Below are 24,524 nucleotides of genomic sequence, written 5' to 3' on the forward strand. Positions count from 1 at the left end.
AAAGCCTCACTCAAGGCTTTTACGCCTTCCATTAATGTTTACGCCCCTATGGAACATGAGCTCCATAGTGTATTGTGGGCTCACCCCTTTACGTCACCCAGAAAATCTCTCCTACACTTACCTCTTCTACATCCACTTCTTCTCACATTTACATGCTTTTACTTTGTTTGCATATTCGCTTCATTTATGGATATGGTTTAGGTTAGCGGTAAGGTTAGGGTTGGGGTCAAGGGTGTGGTAGGAGGAAGAATATGGGTAAGAAAAGAAGGGGTTCGTGAAGGTCTTCCCCTGCAATGAAGAAGTGAATGTTAGAAGAAGAGAAAGGCAGAAGAAATAAAGGGAAGAAGAGGTGAAAGTGAATGGCAAAGGAAATGCAGAAGCAGTGAAGACATCCATCCACACCATGTTGCAGATCCTAAACCTACAGTTCATCTAACACCATGACTGGTTAGAGTTTGGGTAGTTAACTGGATCTGGTGTGGTGGTCTTTGGTGAGGATGGAGACGAACAAGGGCTTTAAGGATTGCAAGAGCCAAGGAGTCCCTGTGCTGGGGGTGGAACAGGAAGCTGGGCAGATACTGCCCAATGGTGACCTGGCAAGATTTTTCCTTTTCCTTTTTAGAGTTGTGGTGCCTGCTGGTGGGGCTCAGTTTGTGAGTTTGCTGGGCAGTGGCTTGTAACTTGAGGCTACCTCAAGCCAGCCGCTTGGCCTGAGCTGTCTGAAGCGCCCCCTGACTCGCCCTCCTTTGGATGAGCATTATGGATAAAGTTCTCCTATCTGAGGAGATTATAGGGAAAGCTGGGCTCACCCAAGCATCGCAATGGCACTTCTAGATTCAATGTAACGGCTTGTGTAGGTTTGCTAATTTCTTCTAGAACCAATGAAAAGCTTGAGCGTGAGCAGCTGCACGTGGCCCTGATCTCGAGGGAGTGTTAGAGCGTCCTGGAAGGGGAAGTTACCTTTTTGAAGCAGAAAGTGACGCAGGCTCCAAATCATCTTTTGACTACTTCTTTGAAAAGAACGTTTCCAATAGTAGGGTTCCGTAGGTTCGAGGTCGTCTGACGGCACGTCGGGTTCACAGGGCACATGTATTCGTTTGTCGGGCTTCCCGTGGTGGTCCAGTGCCACTCTCTCCCCTCCTTGTGACCCGTTGGAGTCTGCCAAGGGAGCTCCATCCCCCTTCTGCCCCACTCTTCTTCTCCTTATCTGAGGTTTGGGTACTCACTATTCCCTGCACGCTGCCCCATAACGAATGCTCTGGGACTTGGGAGAGGCAATCCTGTTCACAGAATGGGGGTGCTCTTTGTCTGCCTATGTTTGTTTTCTGGGGGTAGGGGTCCAGTTTATCCGCGATGCACTTTAGCCACCCACGAGAGGCCCTGCTGTTCTTCTATTTAGTCCATGTGTTTGCCAGAGGCGTTGCTAGGGGGGGGCTAAGGGGGCTATAGCCCCTGGTCTTTTGGTTGTAGCCCCGGATAGAATCTCAGGAGCTACAGCCAAAAGGCTAGCTAGCCCCCAGTCCCGACAGTCCCAACATCAGCTTAGCCCCGGGTCTTTTCCACACTTAGCAACACCCCTGTTTGAGACACATGGTTCATGATGTACACCGCCTGCCCTGAGTCATCCATATGGGAGAGCAGAAGGGGCTCATGCCCCGGTCCCTAACCCAGGGGTGGGGGGAGGAGTGGGTACATGGCTGTTTGCTTCAAAAACGTCAGTGCCCATTAGTTACACAGCATGCCAGGGTGGTGCTCTGCTGAAGCCCTAACCCTGCTGCCTGCCAGAATGTTCTTCAGAACTACATTCTGTTCAGATGGATGACTCCTGCGAAGCTTTCTGCGTTCACTGAAAAACACACAGTTGGTCTGATCCGCCACTATCTCTTCTGTGCAGTGGTATGTGTACCTTTCCCATTGCTTCCAATCTGTCTGCATGCTCGAGCCCTTTTACATTCTGCTAATACGAGTCCTCCGCCTATGCTAGGGTATGTGTCCCCTCTACATATAGCTCCTGGTCTGTGTCTCATACTACACCCTGCTTGTGGCTGATATGTTTAGTTATGGCTGTGGGCTGGTGCAGAAGCACCACCTACAAGCCATAACTATTGCATTGGCGTACAGCAAGAAGGGTGATGGGATGTGAGGAGGGATACACAGCCCATGGGAGTTGTTTGGTTATTTACCCACCCATTGACTGCCTGTGGCCATGCTTATCCCTCAGGGCATTCCCACCCACTATCGGCCTCTACCCACCCAAAATGCATCCTCCTAGGATGCTAGCATTTCAAGCTGTAACATCAAACTTTAGCCTGTCAGTGTCTTTTCTAAACAGTCTTCAGAGGGTTAAGGACTTAGTTGCAGTTGTAAACTTGTTACTGGTACAATAAACATTTTTTAATAAATGTGCCTTCAGACACTTGATTGATAAGCAGTCTGCATGTCCTTGCACCGAAGGCCTGTTAAATACAAGCATTGACAAAGGCAACAGTCTTGGACTGTACACAGGCCCATATGCCCAGGTACCAACACCATTTCCAGCTGGTACCATTATGGCAGTTCATATCTCATGCCTACACAAAAGCCAAAAACGGTTGACTTTGCCAGTGGTTGTTAAAATGTGTCCTTGACCTTCGTCATGGACTGTTAATGTTGCCTTTGAAATGCCACTTGTTTATTATTCTGATTCCAGCAAATGTGAAGAGGGTAAGGGGACTGGAAGGCAGTACCCACACACATGTTGATTGCTGTGGGGCAGCATATCAAGCTATGGCCATGCCTGCATCGATGGGGCGGGTACGACCAGAGATTCTGGCAGACTTCATTTAGTGTTTGGTTCTGGTGGGACCTAAAGTCGTGGCGCAAGAAAAGAATATACAAAATCTCTTTTGTAAAAATTTGAGCGAGCACCTTACTATACGTCATGTTATGTGCAACTTGTACGCAAACATGTGAGGCTGATATAGTTGCAAAATGGCTGAAATCTGGTATGAAGTCAGGCGGGTGAGTTGGGGGGGGGGGGGTCCTGGCAGGGACCCAACAACCTAGCAGCCCTCCCTATTATCTATCAGTCTAGGTTTGTGCGGGGAAGGCGCTAGCGGGCAGTCTGAAAGTTGATGGTCTTGCACATCGCCTTGTTAAGATGATCCGTGTTCGTCTGTGCAATGCTTGTCTGGTGGTGTGCAGTATTGGCATAGTGTGCTTGTGGGACCTCGCCTCTCTTTGTGTGGGTGTGATGCTGTGTGTCAAAGGAGTCTGAGGATATTCCTGGCGTGTGACAACAAGGTGGAAAGATATTCTGTGACAGATGCATATAGAAGGGGTTCTAGAGATGGACAAATGGCTAGATGTATGGATAGGCAAACAGAAGACGGGCCGACGCTGCATGACCTTTAGGTCACGTGCTCCTGGACGTAACCACAAAGCCTCATCTCCTTGTGGTTCACCGTTAGCGCACATGTCTGTGAACGGAACCGCTACACCACTTCTCCTTGTGCTTAGGCTCTACACCGCCTGCTCTATATGTAACTAGTCTCCTTATGCCCAGGCTGTGAGCCATAACCCGGGAATGTAACCACCAGTCTACATCTCCTCACGCTTAACCACTAGGCCCTCAGTGGAAGAATGTGTGTCTTGACTTCCTGTTTCCACCAAAGCAGCACCTGAGACATACCTGGGCATTCTCATTATGGAGCCACCATTTTGTGGGAGTGAAGACTTGATTGATGTATGTATGGGGTTTTGTGAGATTGGAGCGTGCGCATTTTCGTTAGCTGGTCAGTTTACATTTGCCTCAAAAAAACACAACTATCACAGACAGGCAGCAACATCAGGGTTCTGTGGGTAGGGCCAATTAGGTTAATGTATGCTGAAGCGATCCTTCTCCCACCCAATGTAGGAGTGCTACACCATCAAGGAATGAAAGATCACATCAGGACATGGCGGTTCTGAACATTATCCCAGGTGCCACATGTGCCTGATGCAGGGAATGAGAGTCGCAGCAGATCATTTTGGGGGGCGAGCGTTCATATTCATAGTTTAAGACTCCAAAGTGGTGCATGGCATGCCAGGTGGCTGTGTAAGCTCTCCGCCGTCTCTGGTGCCGTCTCCCTCTCGTTTCACCCGTCTGCCGCTGGACCGCAAAGGGCATGCACCAATGATGGGTTGTATTTTCTCCAGTCTCTTTGTTCGACTGCAGAGTTTTCTGTAGATCTATACCAAAAAGAGAAACTTTGACGAGCATGTGTTTTATGAGGCATGGGGTGATACAAGTAGGTACTGCCCATGTATAAATAGGCACTCGGGGTGGGACTAGGAATTGGAGCCCTCTCAACTGCTACCTTGTCCCTTTGGGGTAGGACTGGCTCTGGCTTCCACCCTGGTAGGCCTCCCACCCCAGGCTGAGTGGGGTTCCTATCCCCTCAGAACAGGGTCATGCTACTGAGCTTCCCACACCCTCAAAATGCGCATTCGTCCATCCATAGAGTTACAGGGTAGCAGACCAAACAAGCACATTGAGCTGGTTTAAAAAAATAAATAAATAAAACATTAGTCTGCGCACTTGTGCATGCACATCTCTAAAGACACGTAGGTCCTTCCTTATATAATGGTACACCTCAGTGTGATGCCTAAGGCTTGTGTATCAGACCTATTGAAAGTATGCACCAACTGACATCTCGCCGTGCCTCACAAAAAAACATTTCTTTGAATGATGGAATCCTGGACTAACCGATTAGGACACCCACAGAAGTCTTAGACGCGTAGGCCTCGAAAATAAAGCGCTACTGAAGGTCAACAATCCAAGTCAGCAAAAACAAATTAAAATGTACTCACAAAGGTCTCGGATTAGAAACCTATCACTCCAATTCCAATGGAGCAGACCTGGGTATTTCTAAACAGGTTCGGGGTTTCCTGAAGTCTAGCATCCTTGTGTTTCTGAGGTCCTCCCAGACCGCTTGGACCTGTTTTAAGTTTGAGGTGGGAATCTGATCTGGTCCGGAATTAACGGTGCTGGTAGAACCGTACTGGCACCGTTTTTCGGACTGGCAAACTACGAGTCCTGCGGGCGGGTGCCGGCCCGCCCGCCAGGTCTGACCTGACGGATGGAATGGCACCCGCCCACAGAGATGCACGTAAACACCGGCACCATTACGGCATGATGCTGGTGTTTCTGCGGTCCCCATTCCTATGGGACTCCACGGGAATGGGGATTTACAGAAATGCCGGTGCCGGATTTAACGGGCCACCAGGGCTGTAATGCCCCGGTAATTCCCACAAGTCCGGCGCCAGTAAATCACCACGGGTCCGGCGGTAGCCTTCCGGTTTTACCACACATCTACCGCCGGACTCGTAATGAGGCCCATGTTGTTTAATGGCAGAAAGAAGTCCTGCAAACAGGAAACACGCAGGGACAAAACTGCAATGACAAAAGAGCATATTACAACATGATTGATTTGCCCGTATAGCTAATCTGTGCCCGATTGCTCTTTCATAAACATTTCCATACATTATGTGAGCAAATTGCCCCTATCATGATTTGCAAAAACGGAAATGTATGCAACTCACAAAAAGGCATTTTCTAAAATAGCGATTCCGCTGCAAGTCCTGGGAAGTGCAATGAGTCGTGACTAAGACCAACAGTTACACAAACATTTTTTTTCCAATACAAACATAATAATTAGATGGAGAAAGTAGTCAGCTTTAATGGAAACACAGTTAAAAGCATTCATGTTACTTGTGTAAAACCTTTCCAAGGTCAAATGTAGCCATCTGGCAGAGAAACAAGTGTAATTTTCTCCCCAGAAAACAAAAATAACTTCTACGCTCCTGTTTTCAGAATGTGCAAATATTCTCTGACATTGCCTCTTTCGGGATGAATACCTTTGTTTCCTTGTCCTTAGCGACTCCCTTCACACGTCCTTCTGCATTGGGATTAGTCCTTGGTCAGGTGTTGTTGAAAAAGCCACGTTTTGAGAGAGTTACAAAATTTCAGAGTTGTGTGGGCATTCCGAGCCGATACTGGGATCGAGTTCCAGAGGGTGGGTGTGTGTGACAAGAGAATGATTGTTTGTGGGCCCTCTCTTTGCGGGCAAGTTGTGATTGGAGCCGATTGGTCGATTTGCTAGACAAGGAGTGCGTGCCACCAGATATGTGGAGCTTAGTCACCAGGTACGCTGGTGTGCTTCTCGCGACTTCTTTGTAGTGATGCATGCAGTCTTGAACGGTATGCTGGCCTGGAAGGGAAGCCAATGTAGTTTGTGTAGGATGTGGGTGATTTGGTCAAATTTCCACGGGCCTGCGGCTGGCAGCCCCATCAGGATGACATTTCCTCCCATTCATGTGTGAGATCCCAAGGGCCTGCACTACGGTCTGGGTATCATTCAGCGAGATGAAGGGTGGAGATTTGGATCCAGACCTTCTTGGCAATGTTTTTCTGGAAGGACAGGCTGCTGTTAATGGTGAAGCCTAAGGATTTTGCTGAATCCAAAGTTGAGGATCAAATCTTTTTAGGTGTATATCATTGAACAATTGTTGGCCAATTTGTTGTTTATCGGGGGGACCAATGAGGATGAACTCGGTCTTGGATGGGTTAAGTTAAGAGTTATGAAGTCGACATCCAGGACTGGATGAAGGCTAGATAATCGCAGAGGCAGCTGATGGCCTTTTTGCTCTCATGTACAACTGAGTATCAGCCGCGTATTAATTGATAGCTTTGTTGAGGTTGTTGAGAAGTGAGCCCAGAGGCTCCTTGTAAATGTTAAAAAGGATTGGTGAAAGGATGGATGGAGCCTTGGAGGACTCTGCATGAGAGGCGACTGAGGGGCAAGGATGAGACAAACGTTATAAACATTCCCCGTGTGTCCTTTGTCTAGCCCTCAGAGCAGCTAACAGGAGGGACAAAACACTGGGAACCTTTCCTCCCTCGTCTCAGTGCAGAGCAAGCGATAGACAGTAAAGGCGGGACCTGCTCCTGCCTCCTACACAGCCTCCCTGGTCTCTTTTCCGAGGTTCGAATGGAACAGATAGTGTCCTAGCGGGCAATGCAGAGTCTACCAAGCAGAGGATGATGCAACCAGGAGCTTTTTCCCCTCAGGCTAAATGGGAGTTGGACACTACCAAGATCCAGGACATCACAGCTGGAAATCTCTATAAGAGAGACCTTAATACTGGGAAATTCTGTGTTGGTCATTGCTAATTGGGAAAACGGACAACTTGACGCATAATGGGACTCCGTCTTCCCAGAAGCCCCACCTCACGTACCTTGTTTCAGGCTTGGAGCCAATGTGCCTTGGGAATTAAAGAGTGTGCTGCTCCTCCACAATCCGGAGATGCAATATGGACTCACAAAGTGCTTGGATCCCCACTGCCAACATGCCCTATCTGGCCATTATGTCAGCCTTTTCCTACTGTGCCAGCTACATAGGACTGATGCAAGTGTGGTGTTGTCATATGGGAAGTAAAGCTCTGCTGCCCCCTCCCCAGGCCTTCTGCCCTCATGTGTTGCTTATATGAGCAATGTGCCACCTCTGCGGTGAGGGTGTCCTAGGTGGCCACTAGTATTGCACTAGAACTCACCCTGGCAAAGGTTATGCTGAAACCGCATGCAGAGCGACACGTGCCGCAGAGGCCAGCGGAGAACTCATGATAGACCTACATGACATCGTGCCATTTACATTAAATCTACATACCACATACGTCCTGAAGAAGACAGTCTGGAATTTTACAGAAAGCCAAAACACTACTGGCATATTTTCTGAGAGAATCGCATTTAACATTGTTGGAAATTGCTAGAAAATAACACTGTACCAACACCACCGCTTTGTGGTATAGTGGATCTTGTTAGTGGTTGTTAGGATAACTGAAGCATGATTACATGAAAAGTCATAAGGCGTCCAGCGCATGATGCAATCTAGTACACATTCAGAGCATTCGGCGTAACATAGACCTTGAGTGAAGATATGAACCTCTCTGATAAAACTGCACCCAACTTCCGTTTTGATGAAAAGGGGTGTTCTGCGACAGGAATCTAGCCGTCATTTTGCTTGTAGCAACTCTGTTTAAATGTCGTTTACTTCTAATACATGTTGGGGGGATTTCTGCAAATTAGTTTAGAAACCATAAAGTTGTGAATTCCTTAAATAGCTGGAGACACTAACCTAAAAAATGTTTAGTCCCTCCAAAAAATATTTAACAAAAATGTACAGTTATTAATTATGTGATGTACTTTTGGGGGGCCGAGGAGTGTGCTTAATTGAAGTACTACAAGACGCCAGGCGCACCCCAGACTCCCACCCTACAGGGAATAATGTTTTACTCCCTCTTAGCTCATCTACTACTTGAATCTGCTTGGGCCCTCGGTTGGCTTCCCTGGGTACCCCGGGGTGGGGTGCATGCGCGTGACGGGGGTAGCCAGTGCTTGGGTGTGCAGCAAGAGCCTACGCAGGATGAAGGCACTGAGCAACGAACAGCAATGGTGAATGTTGCTTCACTCAGTAGCAGCACTCAGAGGGTGCAGGCAGTGCTGGGGTGTGCCGTGTGCAATTGCAATACCGGTTGCTGTCTTCTCGGAGTGTGCTACTAGTTTCAAACAGATTATGATTTGAGGAGCATGGAATGGGTGGAGCCTGCAATAATTTCGTATGGTAATTCAGGACGAACATACACGAACATACACAAGACTGTTTATTTCATCCAATCCACTTGCTCTAGTTGGATCAAGCCTTGAAATGTGCAGTGACACAAAGGTTCCCGCTGAGGATGCATCATGTGTGTAGATCATACCTGCCTACATTTGTAGACAAGAACCCCGGGGAATAACGTCATCGATGCCACGCCCCCTTTCCGGCAAGACTCCGCCCACATTTGTTTACAGTAAAAACAAACCCGACGTCAAAATGACCCGAATCAGATTATTGTAATATTGGCCCAGAACAATTATATCCTGACTACATTGTAAAACGCTTTGATGCCTTGAAAGGCCTGGGCAGTGCTAAAGAAAACTTTATAAATATGCAAATTGGTGTGGTTAGTGAGCGTGTGGGGGTCAGTGAGGCTGCACAACAAGCAATGGGGCTTGGCCGAAATTTCTCACTGGTGTGGTCACTGAGCGTGTGACCAGGGTTGGATTGGCCCCTCGGCCTCTGGACCTGTGGCCGTGCCGAAATCGCCCCTGGCGATTGGGGCCGGTTTCTGCCCACGCCTGGGTAGGTTTTGAATTTTATTTTTTACATTTTTGAAGAAAAAAAAAACACCTGCAACGGCATAATTCATCAAAGCAAGGTAACAAGTTGCCTTGCTTTGATGATTGATTTGCATGCATGATGTTTACATCATAAATGATGATGCATGAATCATTCACATGCTGCTGCAGCATGCAAAGTTAAGGGCCCCATGGTGTGGCTGTGTTGTTGTATTAGTGATAAATATGTATTAGTGATATTAGTGATAAACTACCAATTTTAGAGTAGAACAAGTACCCATTTCGGATTTGCCTTTCGCAAGTTGCAGTAATAGCATGTTTTTTTCTGGCATTGTCTCTGTTACGATCATCACAAGACATTCCATCTCTGTGTCCTTGGTCACTTGACAAAATCCTTGTACCTAAAAGATTCTTTACAGTGTAGAAATAGTTGACCATAGCACATCAAGTGGCCATTGACTTCATTGTGCCACAATTAATGCTTTGTTGTAATGTGTCTATCTTTCCCATATCCCTGCATGATGTTCAGGGTGTTTGTTTGCATGTGTGAGGTAACGAGTGCTCAGAGTATGGGATGTCCTGTGAGTGCGCTGCTTTCTCTGTTTTGCCAACCTCAGAAGCCTGAAAGTAGATGCATGCAGGCTTGACATGCGGCCAACTTTGCACCAGACCTGCAGATGAACTTAACTGTTACATCTCAGTTACCAGTTTAATGGTATCAACTACAGAATAATTGCTAATTTTACTATAGCTGATATAATAGCTCAGTGGGCTAAGCGCTCGCTGCTGCGATGTGTGTGTGATCTGCAGGTTCGAATCCCAGCAAGGCCATTTCAGCCGTTCATCCTTTTTAGGCCGATAAATGAGTACCAACACAGGCTGGGAGATATTGTATGCATATTTGTTCTATAAAAAAGAACTTAAGCGTAAGTGCTATATAATAACATATTATCATTTGGCCTTGGACGTCTGCTTGCATTCACAGTAATTTGACACTATGGATCTATACACACAGATATGAATGAATGCTACATATGGTGATACATTCCTGTATGAAATGGATATCACATTAGTGAAATCATAACCATTTTTTTCGTAGTGTACTTAGGAACAATGCTATTTGATGCCGCTTCCTGTTTTGTCAAGGGGTGAAAGGTCGTGTTTCATTGCTTCCCGGGATGTCACTATGGGGTGGAGACAAATGACATCACTTCTGGTGATGTCATCGGAGGTCAAGGGTCGTGAGACGGGCCACTTTTTGGAGGCGAGGGGTGGGCCACTTTTTTTTTTGGTTGTCCGGGCCGATTTCTTGTCCCAGTCTGACCCTGCGTGTGTCTGTGTTGACTGTGCTGGTGGTGCTGTGATTTTTGTTCACTACAACCAGTAGGTCCTTCTGTGTTGTTTCTGTAATACTGTGCAGGTCCCGATTCTGATTCCCCCGGGATGTTTCTTTTTTTGATGTGCGTGTACCTTTGGGTTATTTCAGGTCCTTCAAGTTTATGTGTGCAGATTTTAACCGTGAGAAAACAAATGGTGCTACTCCACACTGGCCAGAAGGCAATACACATCCTGGAGTGAGAGGAGTCGTCACCCACAGCCAATGATATCAACAAACGTGAGTGATGGTTGCAAAGTGGCGATTGATTGGCCGCGTAGGACCTAAAGAAAAGAGGAGGGATAGGCTGCTGGAGACAAAAAGAAACCGGATGTGATGGAGACGGGGAGCAGCCATCAGTGACTGGGAAATAAAGCCTGCGCATCGCTGCTGCAGTGTTAAACGCGCAGGCTCCACGATCTTCCCCGGAGACCTGCAGACGAGCGTAAAAACCCGTAATATCCGGTCTAAACCCAACCGGAGGTTAGGCTGGTATGGTGTGGACGGGGTTGAATGCGGCTGATGAAGTTGCTATGTTAGGGCATAAATAAAAGTGGGCCTTAGAGATTGTTATAATGCACTGTCTTTTCTAATGTTGTTGGTAGAGGGCAACTCAGCAATCGCCGTCCTTGCCTTTTGCTGAGTATCCCGACCAACAGCCTCTTCTTGCCATCGACACCGACCACCAACAACCATACCAACACGCAGCAGTGCATGGGTACTTCCGGCCTACGCGCATCTGCGCAGCAGCAAAGCTCCCTTGAATGTCCCCTCTCTGACCACTAACCTCACCCGCTCCCCAGTTCCTGATGCACCGGAGCGCCTGGCGGCCATGCAAAGGGCAGCGGGGCACGGAATAAACGCTGATAACACCATCGCATAACATTAACACACCTTTTTCCTACCGCCATGCAGCTCCTTAAATGGCCCATGTCATCTCTCTCACGGAGTGGAGGAAGTGTTGACAGCAAAGGAAAAACATAATCGAAATGGAAGTGGAGAATAGCTGCTGACAAGCAGTCAAGGAGTAGCAAGAAGGGACGTTAATCTTGGCGTTCAATCCATATGATTGCCTCGGGCATACACACATATGCATTTACTGTCTGAGAAACAACCGCTATGCCTGAAAAGAGATGGTGAAAGTCACGCAAACTGGCAGGAACCGAACGACTATATCTCAAAAGGTCTCGGGTCACCTGGAAAACGAGAAGGGTTCCTGCCAGCAGAGAGAAAGGAATCTAAGTTGGCACCTATGGGCGTGGATTTGGTTAGAGACCATGACATCCTGATGGCACTGAAGACTTGGGTCCTAGCCGCTGAAAGAAGGGCTGCTGCTTAAAAGTGCTTCTCTCCAAAAAAGGGTTCTGTGATTCCCACCAGGCAAGCCTCAGTGATTTCAATATGCACGAGTACCTATGGAAGATACTAATACTACAGGGGGGGCGGGGGGGGGGGCAGCGGGAGTGTCATGAGATATGATCTCGGGCCTTGGAGAATGCAAATGTAACCTCTAGAACATTGTAACCCTGCAAAGGAGAAATGATTCTAAAAGCGCCATTGCTTCTTTATTTATTGAGTGCATATAGTTTAAAAGACACTTTTTTGCACGTACAATAGCACAAAACAACCCAATTCATAAATTCAATTTAATCTTATATTGCAAATTGACAACACCCCATCGTATTCATAATAATCTAATTTCAGTGGAAACTAATACTTAATAGCAAATTTCATCATACAGGACACATTTACAAAAACGTTTCTTTCCATAATTATCTTCATTAGAAAAAGTTCCTACCTTGAGGCCCACAAACTTCTACTCTTTATGAATCTGAGATTGCACCCTTGGAACCACACCCCTTTTCCCATCAGCGCCTCCCTAATAACATTCCATTGTTTTAATCTATTAATATCTCTATCTTCTCCCAGAGTCTTCCAGAGGTGAGAAGCAACGGTGGGGGTTGTAGGTCAAATGGTCGAAAACGAAATGATCGAATGACCATTTGATGGAAGTAAAATGGTCGAGAAAAAATTTTTTTTTGGTAATTTTATTTATTTATTTTTTCTTTATTAAAAATATTTTTTAACCAACCAAAACTAAAAAAAATATATATAAATAAATAAAAAATGTCAACCTTTTTTTTAAGACCATTTTACTTTTAAAATTTTATTTTAATTTTAAAGATCAAATGGTCATTCGATCTTTTATTTTCGACCATTTGACCGGACACCACGCTGTCTGAAGACCGTTCGTTCATCCAGCTTCTTTCTTTAGTCCCAACACTTCCTTGCGTCACAGGCACAGGCCCTCCCAGCTACAGCGTGGAGGAGCCGCTGAAGGGCCTGCGGAGGGACAACGGGGGCAAGGCATGCTTCTTTTTCCATGTTAAGAAAAAAGGTGTGTGATAGTGCCTGCAGAAAGAGGCCTGTGCAGAAGAGACATGAAGGCCTTCAGCCGCCCCATGGCCTCACCCAACATGTGGAAGAGCGGGGGTGCCCGCTCGCTGTTCAGGATTGCAACAGTTTGGCCTGAGCTCTTCAAAGAAAGGGGGACGTGGTGGTTAAGTGTGGAAGCAGGGAACGCATGCCCCTGCTATGCGAGGCCTCGACTTGGCCCTACAATGGCTGTAACTAGGAATATATTGGCTGCACCTAACCGCAGAACTGCAGTCCCCCAGGTGTTTTCATGGCTGTAAAATGCATATCATTGCTGTAACGGGGCATATGATCTTTATTGCTGGGAAACATTGGAAGCAGCTGGGCACACAATGGTTGTATTTGGCCATGTGATGGCAGAACCTACGCACGTGATGGCAGTACTGGCAAATGTTGTAGCAGTGTCTGGGAACATGCTTGAAGCACCCAGCCAGTGATGGCTGCACTGACAATAAGACAGGTAACCTTCTCAAACAGCTACTGCAATGTATTGGGCAAAAGGCTGAAGTGGGGATGTTGCTGCATCAGAATCATTTACTATGTTAATGATTCCTACAATAAGTCAACAACACTACAGTGCAGTCAATCTGGGGTAAATCTAATCGCCGGATGACCTACCATACAAATATACCATACAGTTGAGAAAAGAGCACTGTATGCTTGACAAACGGCGATGCATATAATTGAATATTTTCAACTAAATCTTGTTTTCCCCCCATTTTGTAGGTGGGGGTATGTAGATCTATGGGTATGCAGTAATAAAATCGCAGCAAAAATGTCGCCTTTACAAAAAATTGCTGCAAACATGCTGTGGTTTGACCCTGTAAAGATGTACCCCATTATACCATTTAAGGGGAACGGTGGTTGCGGGGGTGTCCCCCGCATCCTTTACATGCATTGTGGTGGCAAAACCACAGCCTTATTGCCACGATTATTTGTGTAAACGGCCATTTTTGCCAGGACTTTAACACATGGAACCGATCTATGTAGACATGATCATCTACAGAATGCTTAACCTATGTGGGCTTATCACAGAAGGGTTAGACTCAAGCCAATGCTTGCTTAGGCCAGGTGTACTTGCATCCATGATACACCCAGTTCCCAGGTGTGCGCAGGGCGCAAAGACTACACGCATGCTGGCCAGGAATCTGTATTTCGACCTCCATCAATGGAAATCAAGTTATAAACGTTCAATCGAGATGTACTCAACGTACACACACGTCCGGGCTGATGTAATGTAATTAGAATGAGACAGATAGTGAAACGAAATTCATTAATGTTGGAATTGTATTGAACTAGGCCTCTTCAGTAGAGTCCTCACCATATTAAAGAGGAATGTACTCAGAGTTGTTAGCTACATCAAGGAGGAAGCGCGTGTGCCAAGGAAATTCTACCTCAAGGAAAAGCCCACAAATAGGAAGTACATGATGAGAATGACTTTCTCTGGGTCTTGATATTTTGTGCAAGTCCATGACAGTTTCCTAAGCTTTCCTAAATCGGGCTGCATGTGCTGGACCAACAGCAGTTTTGATGATGACCTAGCCCGTGATCCGTGAAAGTCCGGGGGGGCTCATCACTGGTATTGGGAGATGGGCTTAAATAACTAGTGGTCAAACATAGTAATGTGTACTGGATCATAATCCTAAAATATGTTGACACTACCGGGTAGCGGGACGGGTAGAGAGTCTGTTACGCATGCACGTCACTGTCGCGGTTGATCTTTGTTATTAGCCACTTTCATCTAATACATTTCCATGACGGGCAGCCTTACCAAACGGCGGCCTGTTGGAGAAAAACACATGCGTTTACTGCGCATATGCAACAAGTTGACTAGGAAATGGCGGCCGACGCAGTAAGGTAAGGAGGGCGAGGTGGGTGTGTGTGTCTTATATGTGGGAAATGGAAGGGAATTGGGGCGGACCAGGAGACCGAGTGTTGCGGGGGAGACTCCTTCCGAACACAGGGCAGTGGAGGAGGCCTGATAAAGGGAATGGGGTATGGTGGGGTGTCCCCTGCAAGGGTAGAGGGTAGTGGGCCCCAAGAGAAAATTATGTTTCCTGCAGTGCCGCAACCAGGCTCAGGGAACCGGGCTTCGGTGAAAATGGCCTCCGAGGAAACATCATGGATGTTTTGCTTTTAAAATGTATACATTTTCTACCGAGGTCAGTAGTCTTTCAATTGTAACTATTTTATTCAATTCAGAAAACACACTCAGACTGTCTTGACAATGCATCTGGGGTGCGACACACATGTCGACATCATTTTTTGCAGAAGTATACAAATGAGAAGTGTTTGTATATTGCTTTTTTATTATTATATTTTAAAGCATACGTTTATGATGTTGGTGCTGTAAATGAACTGTGCTATTCTTATAGGCACATTTTATGTAACACAGCAATACTGTCTTTTTTATGTCATTTGATGTGCAGAGCGAATGACGCTCTGTCGATTTATGGTCAATAAACTGGACTGAACTTTGAAATGTTTGCACTCTTTCTTCACAGTATGTCTCTAATGTTATTCCTATTTATCACCCAACCACACATAGGGCCTCATTAGACGGATGGCGGTGAACCATGGCGCTATTAGCGCCATGGTTCATGCCGGTAAAATACCGGCACCGCCTTGGTGGAAAGGGGAATTACCGCCCTATTCCAAGGTTGGCGGGGCGGTAATTCCCCCTTCCACCATTGCCCTTCCCCATTCCCATTTTTGCCCCATAGGGCTCCATGGGAATGGGGAAGGCGCTAATTACGGTACCGCAAATTGCGATACCGTAATTAGCTCCCTGGTCCCTTTGCGGTTGGTTTTTAACGCCTGCAAAAAGCAGGCGTTAAATTCCCCAACCTGCAAAGGGACCTCGTAGTAAGGCGGTAAGGATTTACCGGTACCGGTAAGATACCGGTACCGGTAAACCCTTACCGCCAATCGTGTAATGAGGCCCATAGTCATTCTTCCTTTCAGTCTTTTCTCATGTTCATCTCCCTGCTTGCGCTGCTTCTCTTTTTCAGTCTTTTAGTTTATGTGCCCCTACACTATGGAATAACCTGCCTCTGGATGTATGTCGGTGCCCCGGCCCTGGCTGGCAGTGTTTTAGAAACACTTAAAAGAACATTTGCTGAACTTTGCTGCTTTTCCTTCTATGAGCAATGGATACAATGTTATTGATTGTTTCACTACGATACTCTGCTTTGTTGATTATTATTACATCACTCTTCTTTCATTTAATGTTGTGCTGCTTTTTTCTTGTACAGCACTTAGGTTAAAAGTCCTACATAAATTCAAATAAAAGAAACCTAAAGAAAAATAAATATCACAAAAGTGCACAAATCAATTGAGAATCCACCCGGGTTACTGAAGCTGTTCCTTTTGGGTCCTTTACAGATCCGCGTTCAAGTTAGGTTGACTATTTTTGAGTTTTGTATGTTTGGCATCTACTCACTTTCCGGAAAGATGCAAGGGACACTCTCAAGACCCTGCAAAACATGCCCTGAAGGGAAGACTGTTTGCCGGTAACGTTAGACCGAGGCCCCTCCATGCATTGATCCACTCCGAATCTGTAGCAATTTCCTCTATCATCAGCTGCGTAGTTATAAAAAGCAGACTTGAATGGTTGTCGATAAGAGGCACATATTAAATAACATCGACTTTGATTTGTCGAGGTTTTTTACCAGCAAATGCGAGGCCCTGCAAATGGCACAAAATTCATCTGGGACTGTCAATGGGCAATTGTGAGCAAACTAAGGGTTGGCGTGCAGTGGATAAGAAATCAGAAAGGAAAAGAATGTAGACCTATGATTCATATTTATTGATGATGTGATCTTACACTGGAAGGATATACATCTGAACCAGCTAAACGTATCCTTCGGTTCTGAGTTCGACGGGAAACGTATTGATTGTATAGATTTGAATACCGAAATAGTAAATATCCAGCAGAGAGGCACAGACAAAGGGCATCTCCAAATTCCATGTGGAATGCATGCTTTGCACAAGCTCCCAGTAGCTTTAACACATTCCAAATGGGGGGTGTTTAGGGAGAAGAAGAAATGATTCTCTCGCCCATGAGTTATCAAACTGAATGTGATCAAATGGCACAGACATTTTGGCAAATAAATTATCCTTGTTATGAAAAGAAACAGCACATAACCCTGGATGAAGCTTCTAATTCCCACAGGGACACCAAAAAGCCCTCTCACACTTTTTATATCAACGTTTGGCGGTGAAAGCAGGAGGAGAGGTGCACATATTACATAAAAACCAGCACTTGTTGGGAAAGATGCAATCTGGCCCCAGCACATGGAAGCTAGAGCAAGTATGTGCTGTAAAAGCCAACCAGCTTGAAAGATAGATTAACCTTGAGTTTGTTTTGTCAACCATCCCAATTTAGGAATCCATTGCTACAACAATGTTTGTTTCAAATTAAAGACTGCCATTTGTAAACATTAAATGAATAATGAAAAGTATTCGAACAGTCATCAGTACAATGGCGGCCAAATATACAAGGTTACTGTTATAGTCAAGGATAACAGATAGTCAGATAGGCCGCTAGTACGATCATCAAGATGCTTTAATCAGGTTCATCGGGTGACATCAGGTACATCTGGATATAAAGGAATTGCAGAGGGGAGCCCCCTGGCTCCCACCACCCAGCCTACCTCTTCCAACTGCCCTGGGTGGAATCACCTTCAACCTCAAACATTCCATACACTCACATGACATTCCATTCATGACATCACCCCCTGCATTCACACACCAGGCATTCAGGGAACAGGAATCAAACAGGAAAACCAGTCATAACATACCTCCTTCCGTTACACCACAAAAGGCACACTTTGCTACCCGACAGCACAGCACACACACCATACACCTACACAAATGACACATGCACATCTTTTTAGCCGACAGGGGGATGGCTGATCAACCAGGCGTAAGTAACCCACAGGTAGCAGCACAACACCAACATTGCAACAAACCACAACCATCACAAACAATCACACAAACACCTTCCACCGGCCTCTGGCGGATTACCAGCCTGCCACACTGTAGCCAACAAACGTACATTCCGAACCATCAAGGAGAACCAATAACACCTCCCATCCACCACTGCCATTGGCGAACCTCAGGGCTCCCACCCCCAAGTACAAGCTGCCCCTATGTGGGCTGGCACATGACCCGCTACACCTCTACAAAACAGAGATAACCATCATCACAGACCATTCCAACCAGGTGACACACTAGCTGGATGCAAACTTAACCACACCTATACCAGACAAGCATTCTCACAATTGACGTGCTCAACTTGGTCAAGAAACGTCCAATCAAACCAAAACCTCAGAGTGCTGGCCAGACACCCTGAGCCGCGTACGTCAAACTCTGCTGAGTGAATATCTAAAGAATTACCCACCTGGACTTTTATGCATTAGACTGTGTGTTGCGAAATGCCATATTAAAAATGAGAACTGGACATTTACATTTTGATGCTAAAAGCCTCATTTAATTATGCACTTTAAATGTAAGACACCAGCATGTTTCTTTAAAGAGTTCACTTAGTCTAAACCTGTCAATTGATTTGATTTAATGAATTATTTCAGCCACGTTGTCATGATATGACATATAGAAGAGGTAATTTCAGTTAACAAGCCACCCATCCACAGCGCCAGTTAGCAGTTGTTTCTGGGAGTACGCCCCAAGTTCAGATCCAGACTGCAATGCATTGTGGGTATGCAAATTAACTGAACAGCTTGCATTATCTGCTCCATGGTAGATCAATGTTAAGTGGAGCGCAATTGTATGCATAGCTTTATCAACCAAAGACACATAGCTCTCAAGGATGCAGAGTACCACATGGGTGCTTCAACCTGATTGGGAATCTTCAGTGTAGTACATTCTGACGTCCTTGTAACTGGAGCTTTGCGTCATGTTTACCAAACACCATCAATGTCAAGGTGGGTTTAAAGAATGCAGGAAGAAAACACCTTCTACCTGTAAAGTAAGAGTAGAATAGGCCATTTCAGTTAACAAGCCCCATAAACCACAGTGCCACCCAATAGACATCACTAGAAGTTCACTGCCTGTTTAGAGCCACAAAGGCATGGATTGTGTTTATGCAAATTATCTGAAAAGCTTGCAGTTTCTGCTCCATATGAGATAATTTGCACTAGCTTATAGGACAGAGGTATTGCATACATAGCTATAGCAAGCCAAGACAGATAGCTCTCAGGGATGCAGACAGCCACATATGAGTTTCACCCTGATTGGAAATCATCAGTGTGGTGCATGCATTAAGGTGGGCTTCAAGAAACATACGAACAAAAATCCTGTCACCTGTAATATTAGATATGGGTTATGAAATCATGTAACTCTATGGTCTAACAGCCATAGGGAAATATTTGCAATACAATTGAATGGCATTTTGTCACAGTTGATGTGAACTTTAGAACAATGTGTTTGATCACATATTACATTTAAGAATTCTTTTCCAGGGACTGGTTTATTCAGAATCGGTTTCATCTTCAAACAAATACTTTGCAGGATATGCTCTACATTTCTCATCCTACATTTTTACCACGTATAAATCTTTATACATTCAAGATGTTAATTGTTTTCACCATTGCCCTTACAAGGACAACACATGATAATGTTTGTACCTTTGGCAATGCGACTAGAAAAGAGTGATGTGCATGATGGGACATGAAGTTCAAGAACATGAATGGGGTCATTGTATAGTAAACTCTCAAATAGAACCTTTTCGATAGCCATGATTAAGCCACAGAGCAGGTCAGAATGTTGGTATGGTGACCTTTTCATGTTTTAAACAGTAGTGGACAGTTCACCTGGTGTGAAACTCATTACTAAAGCAGCTGTTAAAGTGTGATGTAAGATAGACTGAGGATCTATATTACAGGGCCTGCGGTAGTGGCCCTGTAGTTATGCTTAAGTTGCTCAACTCATAGGAAGAGCACTTTTTGGGCGGCTTATAACTTTGTTCCCCCAGGACGAATCCTTACCAAACTTTGCAAAAAAAGTATACGGCCCGCCAGAATTTTTTGGCATGGCAAGTTTGGTGAGGTTTCATCAAGGGCGGGGGGGGGGGTAAACGTACAGGGGCGGTCCCAACTTTTTCTTTACTCCATAGACACAATGGAAATAAAATGTGCTCACACCTATAGCCCAACCCCTGGACGGATTTTCGGATTTTCACAAAATTTGCAGCAGGAGCAGCAGCTTGGTCCCAAAAGCGTGCTTTTGTAAATTTGGTGTAAATCCGTCCAGTAGTTTTCTTTAAAACTGTCTAAAAGTAGGTAAACAAAAAATGTGTGATATCTGGGTTTGGTCCGTGGACTCACTTCCCTGTTCGGTCCACGGACAGGCCTCCGATTGGCCTAGCAGGTGACTTGATATCCGCGGACATCAGGCGCGCCCACTGATTGGATGGTGAAAAGCGTGAAGTGCATCAGATTTTTGGAAAACGCATGCCATTTTGGATTCGGTGTCTGCAAAAATCGCAGTAAAAACATATTGAAAAACAATCAGTAAGTAAGCCAAAAAACTATTGTTTTTCATTCCCGAAGACCACGAACAGTCTGGATGTTCGGGTACAGTCCTGTGATGTTAACGAACACTTCTGCAGGCTGCCATGGAAAGAGAAAATGGGCTCTGTATGGAGCCCCGCCTCCCTTTTCCATGGTGGCCATCTTTGAAAAGGATTTTCCGTCCTACAGAGGATACACTCCAGGTTCCCGCTTTGGGAACCCAGGGTGCTAACGGCCTTCATCCCTCATTGCAGGGGCTGGAACCGGAGATAAGGGTCCGGAGCCCTCATTAGCCGCCCTCGCTTTACTTGGGCCATTAACTTCGGCTGCTGGGCCATTGTCCCCCTTCCAGTCCCTGGAACGGGGGATGAATGCCACATTATTGCCATTAGCATAACACAAAATGCGAATTTGTGATGTAATTTGTGATGTCATCTTTGATTATTATTAGCAGTGCATGGTGGTGGCACGAGTTATGGTTGCTTAGCTTACCATAACCGGCGACTTTCTGAAGTTTTTCGGTTTTACTTGTAACCATAATGTCCCTTTAACAATGTTTTTTCATTTATTTATAGGTTTTTAGTAGCGCAACTTAACAATAATGTCCCTTTAACAAGGTTTTTTAGTGAATTGTATAGGTTTTTATTAGGGCAACTTAACCATAACGTTGGCTGCATCAATTGGGCAAACAGCAGAGCTTTCAAAACCCGCAGGAATTGCATCTGACGTCTTTCCAGAGAATTAGGAATGTCGTCCATTGGGATGTCTTGAATAGGAACCTATTCCATGAGACTCCTTAGCCTTTGATCATGACAATGAACATTAAATAATGTACATGGAAGTCATGCACATCCGGGACTGCAAGCAGGGAGTGTGCGCCCGTGCCATGCCCTGCATACAATGCATGTAGGGCTTCTGTGCCAGGGCGTAGGCCATGGCTAAAGTGTCTGATTAAAAGCAAAATCACAAAAACCTGGTGACTTTAACCAATTGTTCTATGGTATGTTCATTGGATAGTACTGTGCTTTTTAAAACCTTACAAATTCCGAGAAAAATATTAAGTTGAAAGACTGTATGCTTGAAATGAGAAATCTAAAAAGCATTGACATTTTCCAACGGAGATTTGCAGCATTCCATGACGCCCCTTGGGATGTCATGTGTGACGTCATACATGAGCTCATGGGCCGTGCATGGCATGAGCAGAGTTATGGTTTTGTTAGTAGACATCATAGTTTATATTCTAAGATGCACTCTTGTCTGTCAGTGAAAGAGACCGTTTCCTTTCGTTATGATGGCTTTCAGGGTGTGCCCGGGTGGTTGGATTTATGTATGCAAATGAAATAAGTTTAAACTCAGGTGTTCATTGTCTTTCCTTCTTGTTTCAGCCACCGGGTGAGGAGATGCAGAGCGCTGGAGAAGGTAAGAGGCTGTGGTAAAATGTACTTACTAGTTGATGTCCGGGAAGTCACACCCGAAACAAGTGTAAAACCAAAGGGGAATCGCTAATAGAGCTGTCAATCAGACCTAGCCCCTCCCTCGCCTCGCCTTCGATATCCCCCTCAAGGCTGAGGTCATAAAATGAACTGCGGACGTCAATTTGGCGCGGATAGATCAAGCAAACCCCTCAATGGAGGGGTCTTCAAGCACTGGCATGGCTATTAACCATGGCCTCATCAGTAAGGAGAAAATGACCGCCCATTTCAAGAATAAAACGTGGCCGTGGCCATTACCGAGAGGAAAAACAGGTGTAGGAGCAATACAATGCGACATGACAGGGGGATTAAGATTGGTAGTGAAAACAGTGCTTTAAGTGGGACAGGGCCGGACTCCGGCAGTCTCCAAAAAGTGGGGCCCCCCGGTCCCATCACAACATTGGCGGGAAACGTTATTCCGCCGCAACCGTAGCCACAAGGGGAGATGCGCCCGCCATTAGGTCAGGCAAGCTGTAGCTGGCCGGCACTTCTGTTAGTCACTGTAACTTCATCTGGTGAACTCTGGCACGAGGGGTCACCAAAGGGAGTTACAGTCCCTTTGTTTCCCCAGGTCGCCGAAGCGTCTTTAACCCTTGGCAAACCTGGGGGTTCCTTGACATATTTCGAGGTTTATAAAAAATGGCTTGAAAAGTACACAATTCAAGCCATCTTTTATAAAGCTTTGCCGACAGACAAAGCCGCCTTGGGCTTTGTCCATCGGCAAAGCTTTATAATGATGGATTCAATTGTGTACTTTTCAAGCCATCTTTTATAAACAGAGAAATGTTTAAAAAAGATGATTTGAAAAATATGCAAACCATAAGGTATGCACACAGATATATAAATGTTATATATTTGTGTGTGTACCTTACTATGGTTTGTGTACTTTCAAGCCATCTTGAAGTACACAAACCATAGTAAGGCACGCAAACAAATACATGTAAGCATTTATATATTTATGTGCAAACCTTACTATGGCGTATGTACTTTTCAAGCCATCTTTTATAAACATAGAAATATTTTACATACCACACAAACCATAGTAGTGTACGCATACAAATATATATAAATGCTTAAATGCATTTATATATATTTGTTTGTGTGCCTTGCGTACCTTACTATGGTTTGTGTACTTTTTAGGCTTCGCCCATCCCACAAGCCACGCCCCCAAACAAGCCCCCCTCCCCGTCCCCCTCGGGTTCTTACCCCACTTAAAGCCCTGAGTGGAAGCTATGACTCTGAGATGTACCGAACAAACACCCAACTATAGGAGAGCATGGCCAGTTGGGGAACGCCTTTTAAAAAAGTGAGCAATGGCTTTCTCTTACTTTGCCCCCTTGTGCCGTCTTACCTTGCAGAGGCCTGGCCAAGAACAGCAGCAAGTGCCTGATAGTCATAGGGACAGCCTTTCCACCCAGAATTTAGCAGGACACTCTCCAAGGCCCTCCCCAGCAGCATCCACCTGCCAGAGGCTGCACTGTCACATTTCACACATGCGTGAATACAGAGGAACAGCCCACAATTGTGCTATGGACGATGTGATTGGTTACTCTGATTATCATTCTTGTAAACTGAACACACCTGGAGTCTATTAAACCATGCACAAGGGAGTATTGTTGTGATGTGCAGTCTAAAAAGAAGAACTTTAAGGTAACCATAATGCTGGTGGTAAGGGAAATAAGGCACATGGATCAGGTGAAGTGACTGGCCCGGATCGCATAGTTGTGTCAAGTGGTGAAGCAGGGGTTTGAGCCCGGATTCCCTGGCTCTACCCTTTACAGTTTCGGTGTTGCCCTGCTTCCGCTTGCTCTTGCGTGTAAGCAGTCCTCCCCGTGACATCTTGATTGCGTCTGTGAATGGGTGCAAATCGTGCATGGAAATGCAGGTGGACACTTCCACTAGAACACTCGGAAATGCCACCCGCCATGTCCGTGCATGTTGGACAGCATTCACACAGCCTTGGATTTCATCTGGTGTTTGCAGGCACAAAAAAAAAGACGAACCCCATGCGCGTTCCACCCTCTCGGCCTGCATGAAAATTCACTGCCAGTGGAGAAGATGGTGGATTTGGTTTACGGGGCATTTGGGGCAGGTGGAAAGCAGTCTTTATGCTCCACCTCCGAGATCCGTGTCTCCAAACCACAAGATACCACTGGTGGCAATGCACTGTTGGAGACTGTATCCATCTCCCCAAACCCCCATTCCCCGCCTGCATGAAACCATGGCCCAGAGTTGCTCTTCTCTGGTTGCACGAGTTTCTCTCTGGCCATAGCCCGGCATGTTCCTACCAACTATGATCAATATTGAGAATATTCTAGGCACCGTATCGGCCTGATCTACTCATGGAATTAAAATCTTGGCTCCCTTGCAGTGATATGAGGTGCTGCAATACCTTTGTAAATGTGAATGTCTCCTTGCATGTGCATAGGGCATTGTGCAAAAAGGTATAGGATGGACCAAATGGGTCCCATTGTAACACACTACACAATTTTGTATTATGCAACAATAATCCC

At 45.7% G+C, this 24,524-nt stretch overlaps 1 protein-coding gene across 2 annotated transcripts in view; it reads left to right on the forward strand.

Annotated features, from left to right (window-relative positions):
• VEGFB (vascular endothelial growth factor B) overlaps positions 1-24,524 on the forward strand; it is a 387,557-nt gene that overhangs the window by 264,583 nt on the left and 98,450 nt on the right. For both annotated transcript variants that reach the window (XM_069645095.1, XM_069645096.1), the window contains exon 2: positions 21,925-21,958. In XM_069645095.1, coding sequence (XP_069501196.1) covers positions 21,925-21,958 — 34 coding nt within the window. The remainder of the gene's footprint in view (positions 1-21,924; positions 21,959-24,524) is intronic.

The sequence above is a fragment of the Ambystoma mexicanum genome, chromosome 2p, assembly GCF_040938575.1.
Source record: "Ambystoma mexicanum isolate Mex_15411 chromosome 2p, UKY_AmexF1_1, whole genome shotgun sequence".
NCBI lineage: Eukaryota > Metazoa > Chordata > Amphibia > Caudata > Ambystomatidae > Ambystoma > Ambystoma mexicanum.